Source organism: Chelonia mydas, chromosome 8 (assembly GCF_015237465.2).
Source record: "Chelonia mydas isolate rCheMyd1 chromosome 8, rCheMyd1.pri.v2, whole genome shotgun sequence".
NCBI classification, from domain to species: Eukaryota; Metazoa; Chordata; order Testudines; family Cheloniidae; genus Chelonia; species Chelonia mydas.
Genome location: NC_057854.1, coordinates 62,972,180 through 62,989,938, shown reverse-complemented (window position 1 = coordinate 62,989,938; position 17,759 = coordinate 62,972,180). Strand labels below are relative to the sequence as shown.

Here is a 17,759-nt window from a genome sequence, read left to right as displayed (position 1 = left end):
ACAGCATGTAGACAGACATCTTCTACGGTCTGCACAGTTTTCTTGCAGGGAACAACGCTCCAGACCTGTATGCATCTATTCAATTGCTATCTGACATACTTGTTATCTTTGCTGCTGAGTGAAATTCAGTTACTAAAGGGGGTGTCTACAAAGGAAGGAAAGTGTGATACCAAGCAACTGAAGTGTGATACCAAGCAACAGTGAATCTCAAAAACATAATTTCACATCAGTTCAACTGGCTTTCCCAAGCTCCAGTAATACCAATTTAATAATTCACTCTGAGGCAAACAATGGGCCAAATCCTTCCTTTAGGTAAGTGTCTTGGAGCTATTTGGTAGCAATATAATTTAGCACTTTATCTGAAAGAATCTGTGTATAGGACATAGTAAGTCAAATGCAAAAACAAAATTTGGTAATGGCTCAAAATATATTGTTTTCAAGTTTGTTTGAGTTTTAAATGAAATTAGAGGGTCAGATCCTCAGCTGGTGTAAATCAGTGTAACTCCATGGAAGACAATGGACTATAATTCCTTATGGTCCAGTCTCTGTACCAATTAAGAACAAAAGGGACCCAGTATTTTATTTGTCTTCAAGTTTATTGGACTAATCCTGCAAGTCCTTACTCAGGCAAAACTCCCACTGCAGTCAGTTTCTATCATCTCAAGGAGCCATGTATGGGGCTGAAATAAAGCCGTCTCTGGTCTCCTCATTACATTTCAATTCTGGATGGTGGAAGTTCTGTGAGGAAAGCAATTTCCTATTATTTTGGCCCCGTAAATGGCTTCCAGAGACACTAAAAGAGCCTTTTCAACCAACAGACAAACAAAATGATGTGAATTAGGAGCCAAAGTTCCTAAGTAACTTGGATGCTTTTGAAAATTTTACCCAAAGACAAATGCAAAGTACATGTTATTTGGATTTACCTGAATAAAACAATGTGTACACATTATATTGGTGATCCAACAGAATACAAGATCTGCACAGTTTCCCTAGATTCCTTTGAAATGTGAATGTCTGTGGGGTAATAATTCTGCAGGGAAAACCTAAGTCCTGTTCTACTTAAATTTAGGTTGACATAACTATGGTGCTCAGAGGTGTGAACAATTCCCATCCCTGAGTGCTGTAGCTATGCCTTCGTAATCGCTGGTGTAGATTCGGCCAACAGCAGGTCAACAGCACAATGCTTCTGTTGACCTAGTTACCACCACTAGGGGAGGTCGAGTACCTACAGTGACAGAAAAACCCTTTCTTTGCATCTATACTGTGGCACTACGTAAGCGTGGCCTAAGTATTAATGTAGGATTGATGTAGGGGTTGATTTTTTCTCAGTTTAATTTAAACAACTTGGAAAACATCTGAGAGGTGAGCTCCGATGGCAGGAGTTTCTTTAGCTTCTGACAGGTTTCAGAGTAGCAGCCGTGTTAGTCTGTATTCGCAAAAAGAAAAGGAGTACTTGTGGCAACTTAGAGACTAACAAATTTATTTGAGCATAAGCTTTCTAAGGTGCCACAAGTACTCCTTTTCTTTTAGCTTCTGAAGCTTTCTTATTTATAATACCTGCAAAATTTTCCAGTGAAGTTACCAGCACACAGGCAGGAATAAGTGTTAACTCCATCTATGCAAGTTGCCCCATTTGCACACAGGTGACCACGGCAGTTGTCTATGTCCTCTTCACAGTTTACCCCAGTATAACCAGGGTCACATCTGCACTCGTAGGATGCGATTCTATCCAAGCAGTTTCCATGAATGCAGGGGTTTGAAAAGCATTCATCAATGCTGGTTTCACAGTGCATGCCAGTCCATCCCTTGGGACACGTACAACGATAGTAACTATATAAGTCTTCACATATCCCATCGTGCATACAGGGATCAGAGCTGCAGGCATCCAATTGCAAACAGCCAGTAACAACAGAATTTGCAGATATTTTGAGGAATTGCTCTTCTTGAGGTTTTTTTGTGTGACCGTCATAATTTTCAATGTACGAGAGATAAATGCCGCTGATTTCTATAGTGCTCATGCATCCCCTTAGGCCATCCAGATTGTCAAAAGCTTTGTCGGCAACATAAATATCTATTTCTTCTCTTAGGAAGTTGAGGCTTCCTGTGGCGACTGTACTCGTTGCAGTGTCTTTTTTATCATCTATATCAATGTGCCATCTAGATGACTGGGATAGGGGTTCTGTCATCGAGAGAATCACTTGGTGCCATTTCCCATCGTTCACGGGCTGTGAACTAGCTAGGGTCAGCACGTAAAAGCCGTTGCCGCTTTGCAGCTGAAACACTAGCCTGGTGTTCTGAATGCGAATGGTAATGAACTCTGGCTCCTTCTCAGCATACAGCAGTATCACATCAGCGTCCCTAGTCCGAAAGCCAAAGACAATGTTGGTGAGGTCTCTCCGTATCTTCCCATTGGTTCTGTAAAATATTGCACTGCTTCTGCCGCTAAACACTGCATTGGCAACACCTGTGCAAAGATAATAATATCCTTTGAGAAAGCAGGCCAATTTACGACTGATACCTGTGCAACATTTTCCCTACTCCACTGTGCCAGGCTGCCTGCCTCTTGTAATTTCAATCTTTCCACTTTGTTCCATGAAGCGTGCAAATTCTAATCAGTGTCAATATTACGCCTCTTGGCTTCTCATTTTAAAAAATAAGAGTCAGATGCCAATCCCTGTCTCCACTGAAGTCAGTGAGCTATGCTGATTTTCATCAGCTGAGGATCTAGCCCTAAATGTTGTAACCTCTGGGGCATCCTAAGTGTTTTTGTCTAAACTCTCACTCTCTCTTAGGCTGCAACTGTGACCCTGATTCTGATCTCATGTAAGGCTGTGCAAATCAGGAGTAACTCCCTGGAAGGCGGTAGAGAAACACTAGTATAAAATGAATGCATTTGAGATCAGAATCAAGCCCTATTTCTTTGTCTCGTGCCACACTTAATGAATAAACAATAACAAAGGCCCAATCCTCAGCTGGTGAAAATCAGCATAATTCTCCTGAAATCAATGGAGCTAGGATGATTTACACCAGCTGTTGAGCTGGGGAAATAACTTTGTAAAGGTTTGTGAAATTCAGGCTGAATAGAACTGCAGTGGCTGGTGTTAATTTATGTGTTGTTTTTTCCAAGATGGTAAATAGGTGTATTAGCCAATGGTAGGAATTACAAAGAATGTCTAATAATTAGTTCATGTGTTGTTGATACTTGCCTGAATTTACAATCTTTGTAAACACCCAGTAGTTCCAGAACTGCAGAAAAAATAGAAGCCCTCCCACTTCCATTTCTCTCCTTTGTGAAAAAGTATCTTTAGGGGGTTTACCAATTTAGGATGATTATGATTATATAAAGCAACAACTTTTGATCCTGAGTCACTGTCACAAATCAGGAATATTCCAGTAAAGTCAGTGGAGTTACAACCAGTGTAAAACTAATGTAAGGAGATTCAGGCCCATGATGTTGATGTTCCCTCAATTTCACACTGGCATATTTCCACTGACTTCAGTGATGCTGCACTGATGGAACTTGGAGGGGAATATAGCATAGGGCTGTGAGTGTAGTTTAGTGAACAGAATTGTGTCCATTTTTAGGGCCTGATAATCTGATCTTTACACATATATTTGACATTTTTCATTGGCATTTTGTCCATTTTAATAGACAAAAACAGTCAGATTTAAATGTGCATTCCAGGCTTTTTCAGGATGTGTGCTATTATATAGGATAGGGGTGGGCAAACTTTTTGGCCCAAAGGCCACATCGGGGTTACGAAACGGTATGGAGGGCTGGGTAAGGAAGGCTGTGCCACCGCAAACTGCCTGGCCCCCTCTCACTTCCTGCCCCCTGACTGCCCCCCTCAGAACCTCCGACCCATCCAACCCCTCCCTGCTCTTTGTCCCCTGACTACCCCCTCCCGGGGCCCCTCACCCCTAACCATCCCCCTGGGACCCAACCCCCTATCCAGCCCCCCCTGCTCCCTGTCCCCTGACTGCCCCGACCCCTATCCACATGCCTGCCCCCTGACAGGCCCTCCAGGACCCCCAACCCACTTCTTGTCCCCTGACCGCGCCCTCCCGGGACCTCCATCCCTAACTGCCCCCCCAGAACCCTCCCCATCCAACCCCCCTCCCTGTCTCCTGACCACCCCCCTCCCTGAACCTCGGCCCCATCCGACCGCCCCCTGTCCTCTAACTGCCCCCGGGACCTCCTGCCCCCTTACCATGAGGCTCAGAGCGGCAGGACAGGCTTATTGGAAAGCCTGGGAGGTGGGTGGGCGCAAGCCGCACTGCCCACACGGCAGCATCACTCCAGGAGAGAGGGGATAGCGGGGGAGAGGATGGGGACTAGCCTCCCTGGCCAGGGGCTCAGGGGCCGGCGGGATGGTCCTGTGGCCGGATGTGGCCCGCTGGCCGTAGTTTGCCCACCTCTGATATAGGGGGAGGGGAGAGAGAAGGAAATGTCTCCTATTCATGCTTCAGTTCAAATCTGTATGGGTGTTAGGGTTTGTGAGAGCTATGGTGGTCAGATAAAGCAGATTGCTAGGATATCTGTGGGCATTCTTTCCCAATTGTGGCAAATTTTGGCTGAAATAACCCTTGGGATTACCAATAAGGGATTATTAATGGGAAACCTCACAAGAAAAGAATCTGCCCTTCACTTTACTGTAAATACTAGAAAATAAGTTTATTTGAAATAGTTTGGGAATGGAGATATAGACACTAAGCACTGTGAATGATCACATTGTCTTATGGCTGTGTACTCTAAATGCTAAGGCAATGGATGTACCATTATGTCTCTTGGCATACCAACTCTTGTGCCTCATAAAATGGGAACGTGAATAGAAACAGTTTTCCCAGCATAACTTATGGCATTTGGAAACATCAGTGTTTGTAATGTATGTATTTTCAAAGTTTACTTCAGTTCTCAGAGAGAGAACCAACTAAGATTTTTTAAATCAAAAACTTAAAACACTCTTGTGTGGACATTATTAAGCACTTGGCAATGACTAGCTGGCTAGTGTGCTGTTACTCCTGTTTGTGACAGTGATCATAATTATCTGTCTCTTACCTTGTGCCTCCCACATCTACTTATTGTACCTACCTGTTGTGTTTCATCATAGACCTACAATGCAAGCTTTTTAGTGCAGGATCTGAAATTATTATATGTGTGTATAGCACCTATCACAGCTGGACCCCAGTTGCTGATTGGGGCTTCTAGGTGTCCACCCCACACTTGCCCTGAAGGGGTTAATGCACGCCAGATGGGCCAGTTAACTTATTAGGCTGAAGGCCGAGAGGAAAGCCCTAATTAGGGGATGCTCACCTGTGCAGGAACAGGCAGGTCTTCTATAAAGCCAGGGAGCTGATAGCAGGAAGGCAGCTGTGGGGAGGTAGTCTGCAGTCACTCCCTGGCAGAAGGGAGGTGTGTTTGGGGGCTATAGATACAAGTAGCACACAGTTGCTCACTAAGATGAGGGAGAAGAGAGGCCGGCAAACACCAAAGAAGTGGGTAGTGCCAGAGTAGGAAGCAGCCCAGGGAGTAAGCAGCAAAGTTGGGGACTGAACAGACCTTGGTTGCGTGTTGTAGAGACTTGACGGACTATACCTCGGAAGGGTGGAACGCTGAGTGACCTAGCCAAAGGGCCAAGTCACAAAGAAGATGCTGCAGTTCCTGGAGGAAGAGAGGGGCTGCAGATCAGAGAGAGAGATGGAACGATGGCGTGTAACCACTGGGAGGGGCGTTGACCTCGCGAACTAATCCCCAGAGTGGCCAGAAGGAGGCATCACCCTAGCGGTGAGTGGAGGCCCTTGTTACACACCTCAGTACTAATAATAAACAATAATAACAACAAACCAATTCAGTTCTATTGTCTGTGAGTTTAGGGGAATATTATTATGTCTGTCTACATAGAAGTTTGGAAACTAATGCATGGAAACAAAGAGATAATTAAAGATACATAACATATCTGTCTCCCAGGAGTTTATGAATGTCCATTATGGCAACCCCTTACCATTGCCACATAAAAGAACACTGAGATCTAAAGTTAAAGACTGCTAAAGATGTAGATTGCGTTGTTTTTTAGCAAAAGGAAACAGTGCAATTACTTCCCATCCATATGTTTATACTCCACTATAATCAGCTAAAATTGTTGATAAGATATCACCTATTAGATTTTTATAATCAAAGAGAATGTGTAATATGTTATTTAGGTTATAAATATAACTATGTATTTTAAAATATAAATGTGTTTTAATACTCACTCTGACTGACCTCTTTTTCCTGTCTCAACAATAACCTGCATCATATGGATCTATTTGCAGGGTGCTCCGTTTCGTCTATGCTAGAAATCTTTTGCTGACCAACTCTTCTGTTCCTAGGAGTCAGCTATTCTAACTGCTTCCATTGCACTTTGTGTACAGTAATCCTGCTTCACAGCAGCATGGGGATATTTTTGGAGAAAAAAGGATGCTTTTTGGAAAACACCATAACAAAATCTCAGCGTGCTTTTTAAATTCCACGCTATTTCAAGGGAGGGGAAATAGAAAAGCGATATCCAACACATTGGCAAATGTTCTTATGATAAGTAGCGGTCATTAATTTTCAAATGAACAAGCTGCTTGGAATTCTCATGCTCTTTATTAAGATACCAGATGAAATGACTATCTTTCAAATGCATTGCTAGTGTTAGGATGCTTAAGATAGCTTTTAAAGATCCTTCACTTTAAGAAAATGGAATAAAGCAGTGTGCAGGAGTATGTCATCTGGCATGTCTTTCCGGAGGAGGGAGAACATCTTAAGATTAATCCTCTTATCTCCTTGCAGTGGTGCTCTGATGGAACAAAGTGGTCTATTTTATAAACATGCCAAGTAGATGCATTGATTAACTGAAGAGTAAAGCCCCTGCAGGCAATATTATCTGAATCCTCACTCCATTGCTTTCAAAATGGAAGGGTAATTTTAAAAAAGAGGCCCAAGATTAAATGGATCTTAATTTGTGGTCAGCCACAGATGACGGCTGAAACTTGAATTTTAGTATCCCATTATTCCATTCATAATACTTTTAATAGCAGTGATCAAGATTCTATTATTTATTATTTTATTATTATCATCATTAACAACAAACAAAATTCAGCTGGGTTGTATGAGAATTGGAATGCTTGATTTAATTGAACAGGTCATGAAAATCAACGTTATCTGAAGTTGTTTCAGTTTCCCAAAGGTTATAGGGATGATAGAAATGTACCTACATTCAAATCCTTGGTGTACCAGCTGGCACTGTGCTTCATGAGGACAAGGGCTGAGCTCACACCACTTAACTTCCTCGCAAGCTTTCCCTGCTGTGTTTGGGGGGCATGTGCAAGTGAAGTCGTCCCAGATAGAATAGCAAATGCCGCCATTGTGGCAAGGGTTGGACTAAATGGAAAGAGTAGAGACAATCAAAGTGTTAGCAAGTGGCAGTGGAGTCCCACACAAGGGAAGGCAGGATTGCTTGGGATAAAACGGAATTGTGTTTACTTTGGATTGAAAGCTATAAAGCCTTACAGGTTCCATGCATGGATAGCAGGTTTAGTAAATGGTTATCCTTACCTCACCTTTCATAACCCCCATATATTTCGCTGCTGATGCCCACGATGTTCAGCACTATTCAGCAAAATCTGCTCTTACCAGCATGTTTATTTGTTTAAGATGTCATTACTGTCACATATTGCATGGGAACATTCATGGGCCAAAAGAGGAGTCCTTGCTCTAAACATGGAAACATGCTTTGAGAAATGGCATCCTCACCTTGCAAAGATTGTCACCAGTACAGCCCTGGGTCACGTTGATCAGTGTTCGGTTGATGACAGAATACAGTGATGTGGTAATGGGGAAGAATTCCAGTTGTTGGTTATTCAGTCTTAAATCTTGGATACAGCCTTTAAAATACCCACCATTTATATCAGTTTCTTGTTTGTCTGGTAGTCCTCCAATATAGAGAATATCCCTACTTTGGACTGTTAGTATTGGAGTAGAAATGTAGCCTAGCTGTAGAGATGACTGGAACAATTCAGCCTTATTTGGCTGTATTTTTAATGATATTAAGTAAAAATTTCCATCACTCACAGTCCATGTGCCGAACAATTTGGTGGAATTTGAGGCTAACATGACTAGTTTCCCATCTTCCAACCAGATCCTTATATACAGAGATGTACTGTTCCTCACAGCTAGTAACAAGCCAGAAGACTTCCGTGTTCGGACAAACATTGATATAGTCAAGTTTTCGTTCTGACCAGCATCAACAGAAAAAGCAGCATACCCGGAGGAGTCCTCACGTCCAAATCGGCCTGGCATGTACTCTTGAAATGAGGGGGGAAAGAGAGAGAAAATAAAATAGTTTAAGACTAATTAACTAATGCAGGCAGCACAATGATCAAACATCTACCACTAATAAAGAGAGGCACTTGCTAGCATTTAAGGACAAAATAAGGATTTGATTCTGGTCTGAGTGGCTTCCATGGGAAAACTCACATTGGCTTCAATGGGAGCAGGGTTAGGCTTTATTTTGGTGCTATAAGGTACATTATTACACCACATTCTTCCCCTTTTGCAGCTTCTGTACATCTTGTGAGGATGTGTATCCAAATGGTTTCTCAGGGCAGACTCCAGCACAGTTATTTGTACTGGTCATGAGAAGGGTGTATTTTGAGCCCAACCTAACTGTTATCATCCCCTAAAGACCAAGGGTACAATCCTGGCACCACTGAAGTTAATAGAAGTTTTGTGATTGACTTCAGCGGGGGTAGGATTTCACCCCAAGACCATATGCACTACTGCTGGTGTAGGGAAGTGTAACCCATTCCAAGTGGACCCCTATGCACCATTAGGGATTTATCCTCAGGGAGGGCGGGAAGTGTTTCCCCTACATATACTCCCTAAACATTCCCATCAAGGAAAGTGGACAATGTTAAATCAGGACTAGGTCTCCACACAAAGAGGCTGATAAGAGCATATGCTGATTTAGCACATGCTCTTATTTTCTCTTTGGTTTCTACACATCACCACCCACTCTGGAGCTGTGATAGCCCTTTATTCCCTTGGCAGATTACACCTATGCTGATCTGCATCAGCCTAGATCCATCAGTGAATCTGGCTCCCAAATTGTCATTTCTATATATGATCAGTCTCTGCCAACACATGACACTGCTGTACCACCGGGGTAGGCAAATGATCTAGAATCCAAGACACTTTTTAAAAATTTTGTGTTTATCAGTTAAGATGATTAAACCAGAACTCCTCTCTTTCTGTCACTCTCTATTGTCCATAATGAAGCTAGGGATTTTTAATTAAGAACAGAAAACATATCTCCCAAACCACTGTAATGAAACTATTTATTCTGATGCATCAGCTTTTTGAACCACAGTATTTCTATTCATTTTATGTTTTAAGTTTCAAAATCTTGTTCTCCATATTGTAGGCTTTCTGCCTAAACACTTTCAAGAGCTATTTTTTTTTTTTAGCATGTCAAATGCATAAAAAGTGTCAACCTGGTTTAAAGAAAGAAATCGCTCCTGTAACTAAAGAGTCAGAGTCCTCTTTTGTGCAGTAAAACTCATATGTCAAGTTTCTGCCTGCAGCACGACTTTTTTTATGACTTGGTTATAAAACCAATGAAAATAGGGGATTGACTGTGGAAACCCTAACAGTCCTTTAACAACCAGGGTGTTACTATGTGCCACAGTAATATTATTTAGTAAGGGGAATAAATCCCCGACTTGCTCCTGAATAGACAATTTCATAAATAACTACGTATGAAATATTTTAATTTTATGAAAGAGATTATCCACGTTTCTTTCTTTATCTGCTTGTTAAAACCATGACATGTAGAAATAAATCTTCCCTTTTGCTGGAATGGGTGTTTTGAGGCATGAGAGCATTGTAGAGTGCACCCTCTCTAGAAGGCAGTCCTTGAGAACTAAGCATTTTCCATGTGAAAAAAGCAAGCATTTCTAATGAGGAGCTGGAGCATAGGAGCCTTGCAACCTCAGAAGGAAGGGTGAGTCTTAGAAAAAGGTATTACTGTACTTGAAATTTTTCTATTACTTTGCCACACACACACACAAAAAATACTGAATCTGATCTTGGGTTTGATGGGACACTTAGCATCCCCTTGGTCAATATTAACCTCTTGTGTCTCTACATCTGGATGCTGATCAAAATAAGTCAACATCTGTTTGTTATTTTGTATATGTAGTGAAAATATTGCCTCACGTCAATTAAATCCTTGGCAGCAACTTTTCTTCAAAAGGACACCAGCATTTCTTATGTTATCCCTCGCCACAAGTCCCCTCCTCCCTAATGCCATAGTGTTTTAAGTCCTGCATATATCTAACATCCATGTATCAAAGTGGCATGGTGGTATGATTTGCAAGGAATATTGTGGTTAGCAGAAAAAAATACCAAATACTTTTTAATCATTCTCAACAGTTCTAATGCAAGAATAAGCCTCTCCCGGCCCTGAATGGTTTTCATTTCACTTCATATAAAGAGTCAAACATATTTACCAGATGTTCTCCTACACTCCAAAGTTGCTTTTCAAACCTTTGGATAAATTACAGCTGGAGTTCAAAGCAGTCTGTTAGAATTACCTCTCAGACTTTATCATTTTACATTAAAAACAAAAAAGAAATAAGGTATCAATAACTATTAAATACAGCACATGAAATGATATAATATTTAAACATTTTGAAAGGGACTTCAAGATGCAGCTTTCTGGTGAAATACATCCAATAACCCCCTGGGACCAGATCCTCAGCTGGTATAAATCAGTGTAGCTTCATTGCCTTCAATGCAGCTATGCCAACTTGCACCAGCTGAGGATCTGGCCCTTTGAATCTAGCCAGGGCTCTGCTGATGCTCTTCATTTTTTTGCAGACTGCCTGATTTAAAAAATAAACTGTCTTTTCTTCATCCCCAAATTATCATGTGTTAGTAGAAAGTTAGTAATTTGTACCAAGGGGTGGGGGGCATTTGTGTGTGAATACAGGGCCAAATCCTGCACACCTTCCTCAGACAAAACTCCCAGTCTGAGCTCAATAGGCTTTTGCTGAGAAAGGAGGGGAGGGTCCAGTTCAAAGTGTTCCTGAAAGGTGCTATATTTACAACCCTGGAGAATGGCGCACTCTGTTTATCCACATAGCCGGTAGAGCATAGCAGACAGCAATACAGGGACCTCATATTGTCCCTCCAATTTGCCTCAGCTCGTACGAGGAGGATCACATGGAGTAGGGTTGCCAACTTTGATTGGATGAATTCCTGGAGATTTCATCACATGACATAATCTTTAATTAAAAATTAATTGTTAATTCCTGGAGACTCCAGGACAATCCTGGAGGACTGGCAACCCTAATGTGGAGGAAAGTGAGGGTAATTCAATTTCAAGGCCTATTCAGGTTTTGGCCTTTCTGCTGATTCTACCCATAAGGATGCCAGTTAAATGGTTTTTGAGATGTGGGTGCATGTCCAGTGGGAAATTGACTCATTTCACAGAGGCAACCAGGCAGCTCTCAGATGGTAACAGTTATTGGTAACTCTTACCCTGGGATGGACTTCAACCAGCTAACCAAAGATCCGATTACCAATCCTCAGGCCGTTCATTCTCTCTAGGTTGGTTGGTAAAATGATGCTATTGACTGTCAGGCTTAATCTGCCGGTGAAAGCTCAGATATGATTTTTTTTTAAATGTCTAATTTTTTTCATCTGTTCAATGTTTTATTCATTCTTCATTTACCCTCAAAAACAGGAGTACTGCTTTACATACAGATACTGAGACTCACTAGTACCTAAGTGAGTTTTAAAAATAGGACTTAAGCTCCTAAGGCTATGTCTATATTACAAGCTAGTGATGTGATTCCCCTGTCATGGACATGTACTCACGCTAGCTGTCATCAAGCTAGCTAGCCCAGTTTCAGAGAGGTTTGTAGTCAGCCTGGCTCAGCTGTGCTTCCACTGTTGATACCAGTGTTACAGTGGCTTCCCTGCTATTTATATTCACTCTATCTGGATGAGAGCTAGGGCAAGTATGTGTACATGAGCAGGGGAATCACACCACTAGCTTATAGTGTAGACATAGCCTTTAGGTCACTGGGTGCTACACCTACAGCAAATCTGAGTTTCCCAAAGTTTAATGGCATATTAAAACTAAAAAAAAAATTAAAGCACTGGATGAGCAGAACCCATCAATTTAGCTTGACTTTTCTACCTGATTGAAATTTAGGCTTCCTATAGAGAGAACTAGAAAATAATGAACAAGTGCTTCTACTAACCTCTTGTGTTTTCTCATCAGTTGAAAGTAAGCAGCGGAGGTCTTAAGGGTCATGGCATTTCATCACTGATATAAACAGATTTGTTATTTGTGATTATGCTTTGAGCTGGTGTTTAATACACTAATGCCAAAAACATTATCTTACCTGTTGAACAGTTTGGCCCTGTGTAGGGCCTGTAGCAGTCACATTGATAACTCAGCCACAAGTTGATGCAGCGTCCCCTATTTTGACAAGGGTGGTTTTCACACCTGTCCTGTTTCGTACAGCCTGATTTGACATTTAAAGATGTTTCACTTGATATGTTCTCAGGGGTAATAATGTTCAAGTCTATTTCAATGTCCTGAAGACAGCCTACAAATGAAGGTGCAGAATGCATATTATAGATGTTAGGTGGAGAGTCACTGCTCATGTTTCCCTCTCGTAAACCACCCAAAAATATGCTCTGAAATGCAAGCGTCAGTTGATCACTATCTATTGCAGCAGTAGATTTATTGACACATGATTCTATACAAGAGCTGTCAAGCAGATTAAGGGTAACAGCTCTTGCTAAGGTTACCTCCACAGAATGCCATTCTCCATCACTGACATTATGTGAAATATGCAAAAGAACCTGTGGCTGGTTATTGACTTGCACGAATAAGCGTAAGTAGCCGTTCAGTAACTCCAACGTGACAAATGTATCTTTCTTCCCGCGGTGAAATATGAAAGCTGTAGGCTGCACAGTCTGAAACCTCAGGTTTATGTTATAGAAAGATCCCTGTACAGCGGTCATGTCACTGTTCACCCACAGGAAACCATTTCCCTCAAAAGAAAAGGTGGTTATTGTTTCACAGTGTGTTCCAGTATACCCAGGTGGGCAGATGCAGCTGGATCCATGGTGGCCATTTTTTAAATGTGGGATACATAAACCATTGTTTTGGCATTGATGGTTATTGCAGCCAAGGAGGACCTCAGTACAGTTCCTGCCACCAAAAGAAATCCCCTCCTTCTCTCCAAATGGGCAATGACAAGTGTAATTTCCAGGAAAATTCTCACATGTGCCACCATTTTGGCAAGGGTTCATGTAACATTCATTAATGTCTTCTTCACAGTGAATACCTAAAAAAAGAAGAAGATTTGATTGGATAAGTGCAGGCCAGTTTTTCTCAAACTGTTTTAGATATTTAATAAAATGAACTCTAATTACAGGGGGGATCTGTTTATCAAGGGATGGTACGTCCCCAGTGGTTGACAGCAATGAGAATAGATGCTGTTATTGTTTTGTACTGCAGTAGTGTATAGTGGTGCCAATCAGGGTCAGGGCCTTGTGCTAAGCTCTGTACATACACTGTACATGTGGTAAGTAAGTGATGAAGAAAAGAGCAAGCTACAAATTTGTCTTGAATGGCAGTGTAATCAAATTGAGAGAAGATGTGATCCAACAAATTGCTTTCCATGGCAGAGTGGGTGTGAAAGTGGCAATTCTTCTGGAAAAATACATTTTTTTATCACATGGTAAAAGCCAAGAACTGTTCATTAATATGTATGAATAATAAAATTATACATAGCTCAGAGACTGCAAGTTCTTCTTTCTCATTTACATTCATTCAGTTGAGGGGAAAGATGGTCCCATGGTTAGAGCGCTACCTTGGGCTGCGGGAAACCTGGTTTAAGTCCAGCTCTGCAGCAAACATCCTGTGTGACCCAGGGCAACCTGCTTAGTCTCTCTGTGACTCTGTTCCTATCTGTAAGGTATGGAATACTGGCACTTCCCAGCCTCACAGGGGTATTGTGAGGATAAATACATGAATGATTGTGAAGTGCTGAGAAACTACAGTGATGGAGGCCATATACGTACCTTAAATAGAAGAAAGCTTTCCTATAATCATGTCCGCACTCCTCCTTTTATAGATTCAGCTTTCTCCAGGGTGACCCCTTAATTCTGATATTCAGTGCTCACTTCACCACGTTTCGGGAGTGACTTTTCCCTTCCTTCAACAGATTCACTCTGATGCTAACAATACATATCTCACATAGATCTGAAACTTAATAAATGGGGCCTATATCCCCCAGTTTCCCTTCTCATGCAGAACAGCCAGGAACCACATCATTCAAGAGTGACCAGTACATATGCAATGGAGAGGGGAAATCCATTTACACTCCCATGGAGGCCTGCAGAAGATCCCAGTGGGATTTTTGGTTGAAAACTCACATGCGTTGTAACACAGAGATTCCATTTTCCTCCCCAGTTTTTATTCCAGAAAATGAAATGAAATGTCTGGAGCTCTTTGGTTGAAATATAATTTCAACGTATGATCATTATGAAGTAATTAACCAAAATAATGTTTGAACCCAAATATCTCCCACTGAAATTAAATTGGCTTAGATGGGTCTATGTTGGCTCTCCAGAAACTGTATAAGAACTCTGTAGTGTAGTTAACAGCATATGATAAGAAACTATTCCCTTCATTGAAGATAATTTGCTATCACATACTGTACCTGTCTTTGAATGTAAACCTATAAAGAGATTGACCTACTACAGCAAAACACAAACGTCCTTCAAGGGAAATTATAGGAACAAGTTAAACTATTTTGATTAGTTTGGAATAGCAGCCATACTAATTCAGTGTCTGTCCACTTTACTCAATCATTATCAAAGCTAGCCCCCTGTCTTAGCAATGACCCTTGTCATTTATCATTCTCAAATTATGGTGTGAAGTTTCCAGATGAAACTTCAGATCATCAAATGTAGCCAGTACTATCTCTTATGTTTTGGCAATGGACTATTACTGCTGTAGTCTCTCTGTTTCCCAGCTAGCTTATAAATATTCCATCATGAGATGTCTATTTGTACATTAATGTATAGTGACACCTGACAGAAATATGAATAATTGGGACCGACTTTCTTAAAGTCAAGTTCACTTTCTAAACCTTCATTGACTGGGGGCCAGAACAATATCTGCCTTACCCAGTTTACAGTAATCTATATGCTGTTGTCCTGCCCTGCTTTTTGCTATACTAGAAGTTATTTGACTATATGAAAAGTGAAGTTCCATTGAGCTGCTATGCTTCAGCCGATGTTTTAATACATCATCTTCCTGATGTAGCCCACTTTTTCTGCCTTTAACATAGCGAATGAAGTGTCCACAAGTGTACAATGTACAACTCAATCATGCACTGCTTTTGTAGCCCTTTAGGTGTCACTGGGTTTTTGTGTCAGGGCTAAAAATGTATGCAATATTGAAGCAGTAGAATCAGCTGGGTGCTTAAGTATGCCAAGAGCTGTATGCCCTCAGAGTCTTCAGAATTCATTTAACAATGTATGGATCAGACCTTCATACTACACCTTTCATAGCGTGAATTGGCAAAGTAGATGGCACAACATATGGTCTGTCTAGGTACTTATGTATCCCCATTTCACCTGTCTGAGCCCTGCACATATATCATTGAGTCTATCCTCCCAGTTTATCCTTCCTGCCACTCATAAAGGTATCACAAAAAAGGGCTGATTCTCCACTTTTTGCAGTTAGTGTAGTCATTCATACCCATGGGAAGTGGGTGTGAAGTCAGAATAGTAGCAATCACACACTTTGTATTTATTTTGTGTAGGAGTCAATGACTACAGAAGGTACAAAGCAGCAGAGAATCAGGCCTTAAGTGCACATCAGTATGAAAATTAAGTAATGAAAATAATTCCATGAACAAAGAACATTTGGTTGTAAATCATATACATTTCCACTTTTTAAATTAAATAGAACATTTACTAATGGTGATGTATGACCAAGAACAAAACCACACTACAGTGTTCCTTTGCCTACAGAAAGTAAACCCTGGAATGTAAAGAACCTGCATGTTAGGATAAATTTTAGGAAACATTATTTCATAAGAATTTCAATGTCTGAATGTGAATCTCTGTTGTTTAAGCAGTACTATATGAGATTTCAAATATAATAACAAACAATATATATTCTAGTTTGTATTAAGATCAACATAAAACATACATGCAAGCCCCATCGAAAAGCCAAAGATTAAATCCCTGTTTAGTTCTCAAGAATAATTAAACCTCCTTACAAGCACTGGCTGATATTGCTTGTTATTTGCCAATTGGCTGTGCAAGCAAGGACCACTGTCACTCAAGATTAAAGGATTAGTCAATATTTATAGAACTGCCTATGTGGTTCACCAATCTCAGTTTGGTGTACAAGTCATCATGTAAAAAATAGTTTGCATACAGGTAGGCCATGAGACAGACCAAAAATTAGTTAAGAAGGAATAGTAATTGTCACTTCAGTGCTAATTGTTTTGGTAGTTATAAGCATCTGCTCAGCTAAATACATTGTACATTCTTTTAAAAGTAAAATTAGCCAGCCTTCTTTTGTACACCATTTATTTCATAATACAATTTGAAATCAGGAATATTTTAAAAATGTTTTTCTTCATATACCATATGTTAATTTTTCCCCATCTGAGATGATGCAATTTATTTAAAAAATTGGATGAAATGTGTCCATTTGACCTTGTTCTTGAAAAAACTGATAATTTCTTTGCATTTTAATGTGCTATTAAGATATTAAAGCTGTTTACTCACCAAATTCTTAAAATATTAAATTAAGCTTTTTGTTTCAAAATTAGTAGCAAGTGATTGCCACAGAAATTGAATGACAAAAGCAATTATTCAAATTTAATTCTGCCAAGTGTCCATTAATTTTCACTCCATTAAATAATTAAAATTAAAGCTATTATCTGAATTAAACATTTGTTTGCGTCTTTGTTTAGAAATCCATTTACCATCCCCTCCCATCTCAATTTCTCAATGCATTCTAAATATTATGCAAGTACTATTCAGGCCAGTAACTGTATGTTCAGTACAGTCTAACTGCCAGAAAACACTGAGAGGTCTGAGCCAAGACACAGTTTAGCAACAACAACAAGAAACCCCAATTACCTGTAAATACTGTCATTATAACAGCGTAAGCCTGCATCCTAGTTGCAATCATTTTTTTCCGCAGTAAAATGGATCTTACAATATTTATGTGGTCCATGAAATAAGTTTCTGTAAATTTTGAAACAATTCTAGAAATGAGGGCTTCTTTTCCAGGATTAGCTTGTTCCATGTATGTACTATGTTTGCTGATGTAGCTGACAGTGTATTTTCCCCAAGCCAGATTAGTAGGGCTTAATGTAAGACTCATTATGCTGCTTACGCAGTAGACATGTATACTTGACTCTTTCTCAAGCTATAACTTATAATGCCCCATCTAAATGTGCACTGTCACACTCCTTGGGGGGTGAGGGCACCTTTAACAGGTGGTCATAGTTCTACAGGAGCCCTGCAATTTGAATCTGTCTGGGGTACGGTAAATCAGAACATCCCTGAGTGCCTGGGACATGCCCCCCCACCCCCCCCGTCTAGTGGTTACACAGACTGGCTTTGAGTGCCCACACCCATTATCAGGGTTATCAGAGCTTTGTGTCTCAGGCATATG

At 40.7% G+C, this 17,759-nt stretch overlaps 1 protein-coding gene across 3 annotated transcripts in view; it reads right to left on the bottom strand.

Annotated features, from left to right (window-relative positions):
• Positions 1-17,759, bottom strand: part of CRB1 (crumbs cell polarity complex component 1) — a 158,830-nt gene that overhangs the window by 43,890 nt on the left and 97,181 nt on the right. For all 3 annotated transcript variants that reach the window (XM_043521292.1, XM_037907881.2, XM_043521293.1), the window contains exons 6-9: positions 12,439-13,392; positions 7,778-8,328; positions 7,240-7,405; positions 1,558-2,464 (exon numbers count right to left, since the gene is read on the bottom strand). In XM_043521292.1, coding sequence (XP_043377227.1) covers positions 1,558-2,464; positions 7,240-7,405; positions 7,778-8,328; positions 12,439-13,392 — 2,578 coding nt within the window. The remainder of the gene's footprint in view (positions 1-1,557; positions 2,465-7,239; positions 7,406-7,777; positions 8,329-12,438; positions 13,393-17,759) is intronic.